This window comes from Rhagoletis pomonella, unplaced genomic scaffold, assembly GCF_013731165.1.
Source record: "Rhagoletis pomonella isolate Grant_MI unplaced genomic scaffold, Rhpom_1.0 Rhpom_scaffold_10225, whole genome shotgun sequence".
Classification (NCBI taxonomy): domain Eukaryota; kingdom Metazoa; phylum Arthropoda; class Insecta; order Diptera; family Tephritidae; genus Rhagoletis; species Rhagoletis pomonella.
In genome coordinates, this window is record NW_023468755.1 from 1 (window position 1) to 5751 (window position 5751).

At 35.9% G+C, this 5751-nt stretch overlaps 1 protein-coding gene across 1 annotated transcript; it reads left to right on the forward strand.

Annotated features, from left to right (window-relative positions):
• Window positions 1-4399: 4399 nt before the first annotated feature.
• On the forward strand, window positions 4400-5424 carry LOC118756427 (the record flags this gene model as incomplete). Its single annotated transcript, XM_036491192.1, has 2 exons — window positions 4400-4454; window positions 4976-5424. Coding segments are annotated over exons 1-2 (504 nt in total), but the record flags the coding sequence as incomplete, so codon positions are not given.
• Window positions 5425-5751: the final 327 nt, after the last annotated feature.

Genomic DNA, 5751 nt, shown 5'->3' on the forward strand with positions numbered 1-5751 from the left:
CTCGAACGCTCCATTGTTAATAAACCCAACACTAGAATTATCGATATACATGTGAATAAACCACCACTACATTTTCTACCACTAAGCAACGTGCTCAAGTAATTTCTTTTCCTCCGGCTTTTTATAAGTATATATATTGTAAGTAACGGGTGATTTTTTTGAGGTTAGGATTTTCATGCATTAGTATTTGACAGATCACGTGGGATTTCAGACATGGTGTCAAAGAGAAAGATGCTCAGTATGCTTTGAAATTTCATCATGAATAGACTTACTAACGAGCAACGCTTGCAAATCATTGAATTTTATTACCAAAATCAGTGTTCGGTTCGAAATGTGTTTCGCGCTTTACGTCCGATTTATGGTCTACATAATCGACCAAGTGAGCAAACAATTAATGCGATTGTGACCAAGTTTCGCACTCAGTTTACTTTATTGGACATTAAACCAACCACACGAATGCGTACAGTGCGTACAGAAGAGAATATTGCGTCTGTTTCTGAGAGTGTTGCTGAAGACCGTGAAATGTCGATTTTACGCAAAGATCTTGGTGTAAAACCGTATAAAATACAGCTCGTGCAAGAACTGAAGCCGAACGATCTGCCACAACGTCGAATTTTCAGTGAATGGGCCCTAGAAAAGTTGGCAGAAAATCCGCTTTTTTATCGACAAATTTTGTTCAGCGATGAGGCTCATTTCTGGTTGAATGGCTTCGTAAATAAGCAAAATTGCCGCATTTGGAGTGAAGAGCAACCAGAAGCCGTTCAAGAACTGCCCATGCATCCCGAAAAATGCACTGTTTGGTGTGGTTTGTACGCTGGTGGAATCATTGGACCGTATTTTTTCAAAGATGCTGTTGGACGCAACGTTACGGTGAATGGCGATCGCTATCGTTCGATGCTAACAAACTTTTTGTTGCCAAAAATGGAAGAACTGAACTTGGTTGACATGTGGTTTCAACAAGATGGCGCTACATGCCACACAGCTCGCGATTCTATGGCCATTTTGAGGGAAAACTTCGGAGAACAATTCATCTCAAGAAATGGACCGGTAAGTTGGCCACCAAGATCATGCGATTTGACGCCTTTAGACTATTTTTTGTGGGGCTACGTCGAGTCTAAAGTCTACAGAAATAAGCCAGCAACTATTCCAGCTTTGGAAGACAACATTTCCGAAGAAATTCGGGCTATTCCGGCCGAAATGCTCGAAAAAGTTGCCCAAAATTGGACTTTCCGAATGGACCACCTAAGACGCAGCCGCGGTCAACATTTAAATGAAATTATCTTCAAAAAGTAAATGTCATGGACCAATCTAACGTTTCAAATAAAGAACCGATGAGATGTTGCAAATTTTATGCGTTTTTTTTTTAAAAAAAAGTTATCAAGCTCTTAAAAAATCACCATTTACAATATATGTGTACTATTTGAAGTGGATATTCCTAAGTACGAATATACTACAAACTGGCGACGAGTCAAAAGAAAAAAATACAATAATTCAACATGGAAGAATTAATGAAATTGATGATGGTGGTACCACAATTTGAGCCCAGCATGGAGACATGGGCAATATGGCGCGAAAAACTAGACATTCACTTAGCTGAAATAAAATGTGAAGAAGAGGAAGAAAAGAAGAATGTGTTGCTGAAGACGGTGGGTACGGCCGCATATAGTACACTACACAGTTTATGTAGTCCGAAAACTCCTCGACAAACAACTTTTAAAGAATTGTGCCTAATTTTAGAGACACATTATACGCCCCCAGTAATTGTGTTCCAAGAACGAAAAAAGTTTCATCTATCCAAACAATTAGATAGCGAAACTGCGGCAGAGTGGTACACTCGTGTAAAAAAGCTTGCGTTAACCTGCAAATTTGCAGAAAATTTAAATGCATTCATTTTAAATCAATTTATCGTTGGGGCAAAGACCAAAATATACGAAAAGTTGTGTGAAGAAACTGAAACTATTACTTGTGAAGAGGCTTTAAGAAAAGCAATGGTTCTGGAGTGCAAAATGGCGGCAAAGGCCGAAAATAAAAATGAGGTTAGCGTGAATTTCATGAAAAAGAAGAAAAATTACAACAAAGATGCGAGTCAATCTAACAAAAACGAGCGAAAAACGTGTAGTCATTGCGGTTGGCGTAACCATGAGTCCGAAAAATGCAAATTCAAGAAAAGCAAATGCAATTCATGCGGTAAAATTGGACATCTTGCTTCTGTATGCCGGATGAAAGTACAATTAAATTACGTATCTAATAGTAGTAAGGTTGAAGATGATTGCAAAGATGATATTTTTAATTATTCTATTTTTAGTGTAAATGATCAAAAGCCGAATGAGGTGTATTCTCTTTCTGTGTCGTTTGATGGTATTGAGGTTAGAGCAGCCTGCGATACAGGTGCACCGTGTACGCTGATATCAGAGAAATTTTTCAAACAACATTTTAACAAAACTATTCGTAAGTGTAACACACCCTATCTTGATTATAGTGGTGATCGCATACAAATTGTTGGTGAGTACAATGCACAGATTATGTACTTGGGTATTAAGAAAGAGATTACTGTAGTTGTGACCAAACATGATAACCCACCTCTGTTAGGTAGATCATTTTTACGCGCGTTCAATTTTGAACTTTTACAAGTCAATTCAATTAACAATCTTACTAAAGAGGAGTTAGCTCGAAATATTAAGAGTGAATTTTCAAATGTTTTTCAAGACTCACTTGGTAAATACAATGTGAGCAAAGTATCTTTATCTATTATTGAAGGTTCGAAACCAATTTTTTTTAAACCGCGTCCATTGCCATTGGCATGGAAAGACAAAGTCGAAACAAAATTACGTGATTTAATAAAACAAGGAGTTCTTGAGTTGGTTGATCATTCTGACTGGGGTACACCTTTAGTCCCAGTCTTGAAGCCAAACGGTGATTTGAGAATATCTGCTGATTACAAAGTAACTTTGAACAAGTATTTAGTTGACGTAAAATATCCATTGCCGCGTATTGAAGAAATTTTTGCATCTCTACAAGGTGGGGAATTGTTTACTAAGCTCGATTTATCGAATGCGTATAACCAATTAGAGTTAGATAAAGCATCACAATTATTATGTACGTGGAGTACACACATAGGCAGTCTCAAAGTCACTCGTTTGCCGTTTGGTATCAAGCCTGCAGCTGCAATATTTCAAAAAGCTATTGAAAGCTTATTGCGTAACATCGCAAACGTCGTAGTTTATCAAGATGATATTACTATTACAGGCAAAAATATGGAAGAGCATATAAAAACTTTAAGACTTGTATTGGAGAAATTAAGATCAGCGAACTTAACTTTAAATTCGAAAAAGACAGTTTTCTTTCAAGAAAAAATCACCTATCTAGGATTTTCCATAGATAAGAACGGTTTAACCAAAACTGATGAAAGAATAAAAAACCTAAAAGATGCCCCTATTCCTAAAAATATTTCTGAAGTAAAAGCCTTTGCGGGCATGGTAAATTATTATGCAAAATTTATTAAAAACTTTGCACATAAAATGTCACCTTTATACGAATTACTTCAAAAGAATGTTAAATTTGTGTGGTCAGAGAAGTGTCAGAAAGCTTATGAAGAGATAAAAAATGATATATGTTCCGATCAAGTTCTGGTTCATTTTAATCAAAACTTACCAATAGTATTGACTACTGATGCATGTAATAACGCAGTAGCGGAAGTTTTGTCGCATAAGTTTCCTGATAATTCTTTGAGACCCATAGCTTTTGTTTCTAGAGCTCTAAGCAAAAGTGAAAAGAATTATAGCACTTTAGAAAAGGAAGCACTAGCTATTATATTTTCAGTAACTAAACTCAAACAATACCTATTAGGTAACAAATTCAAGTTGTTAACAGACCACAAACCACTGGTGTCAGTTTTCAGTGAAATTAAGGGTTTACCTGTTATGGCATCTGCTCGTGTTCAAAGGTGGGCACTAATTCTATCTGGTTTTAATTATACTGTAGAGTATGTCAAGGGCAGCCTTAATGATGCTGACAACTTATCAAGAATTCCACAATCTGTTATTGGTAAAGATTTACCAGAATGTAATTATATAAATTTTGTTGAGTCTGACAATCACATTTCTTTAAGTTTTAATGATATCGCAAGAGAAACCAAACGAGATCCTTTGTTTTCAAGACTGCTTGAAGCAATTCAAAGTGGTACATTACCAAATGTAAAAAATGAAAGTTTTAAAGCATATCGCGACAAGGCAGACCAGTTGAGCGTTGAATATGGATGTATCATGTGGGGTTATAGAACGGTCATTCCACAGAAACTAATACAATCGGTCTTAGAATCGCATCTCATCTGGGTATAGTTAAAACAAAAGGTCTCGCGCGATCCTATGTATGGTGGCCAGGGTTAGATAATGATATCGAGATGTTGATAAAAAGTTGTAAACCTTGTCAAGTTCTGCAGTCTAGTCCTGAAAAGAGTAAGTTAATTTCGTGGAAACCAACAGATTCTGTTTGGAGTAGAATTCACTTAGACTTTGCTGGACCTATTAAAAATTTTCATTTTCTTATTGTCATTGACTCTTATTCCAAATGGGTGGAGATATTTAAGACCAAAGACATAACATCCAAGTTTGTTATAAGTAAATTAAGATAAACTTTCAGTCGTTTTGGACTGGCGGATGTATTGGTCACTGACAATGGCTCACAATTCACTTCAGCTGATTTCAAGGAATTTTTACGTTGCAATGGAATAAAACAAACGTTAACACCACCTGGTCACCCTGCATCAAACGGTCAAGCTGAAAATTTTGTAAAAACTGTTAAAAAATCATTTCATGCTTGTCTGAAAGCCAATGTTAATGCTGACATTGACAACATAATTAATCGATTTTTGGCAGACTATCGGAACTCAGTACACTGTACCACAGGAGAGTCTCCAGCTAAAATTTTTTTTGGTAGACAACTCAAGACTCGTTTTCTACTCTTAAGCCTCCTTTAGTAAAGCAAAAAATTATTGAAAAACAAGAGATTAGTGAACGCAACTACCATGGAAAACGTGAATTAGAACTGAGTCAGGGTCAAAAAGTTTGGATTCGTGACTACAGTAATCCCAATAAAGCTAGCTGGTCTCCAGGTACAATTCGAGAACAGTTAGGCCCTAGGTCATACTGCTGTACATTGTTAAATAATAGAACAATCAAAAGACATCTTAATCAAATTCGACCACGCAACTCTAATGAAGCGTCTGAATCGGCAAACACCATTGAAGTATCTGAATCAGAAGCTACTTCAAACAATAGCGCTGAGGCTAATCCCAATACTTTGGTTATAAATGACCAATCTACCAGCAAAAGTAGTAATGAAACTAGCACTAAAGAGAATACGCCTCAGACGGTTGATGATATAACACCTAAGCGTGCCTTAAGACCACGCCAAGACGGCAAAGCCGTAAAAAAAATAGTTTTTTATAAATTTTTTTTTCTAAAGAGAAGAACATAAACTAAAACAAATGTAAATATTTCAAAATTATTATTACAAAAACAAATGTAAATTTTTTGTACTAGTATTATTACAAAAAAACAAATGTAAATTTTTTGAACTAGTATTATTACAAAAAAAAACAAATGTAAAAATGAACAAATGTAAATGAATTTGTATAAAACTAAAGTAAGTTTTCAACTTTGAGGGAGGCGTGTAATATAGCATAGCACACTTTTATGTGACGTGCCCTTTAGCACACTTATGTGTCTTGACCTTAAGTACGTATAATATTGC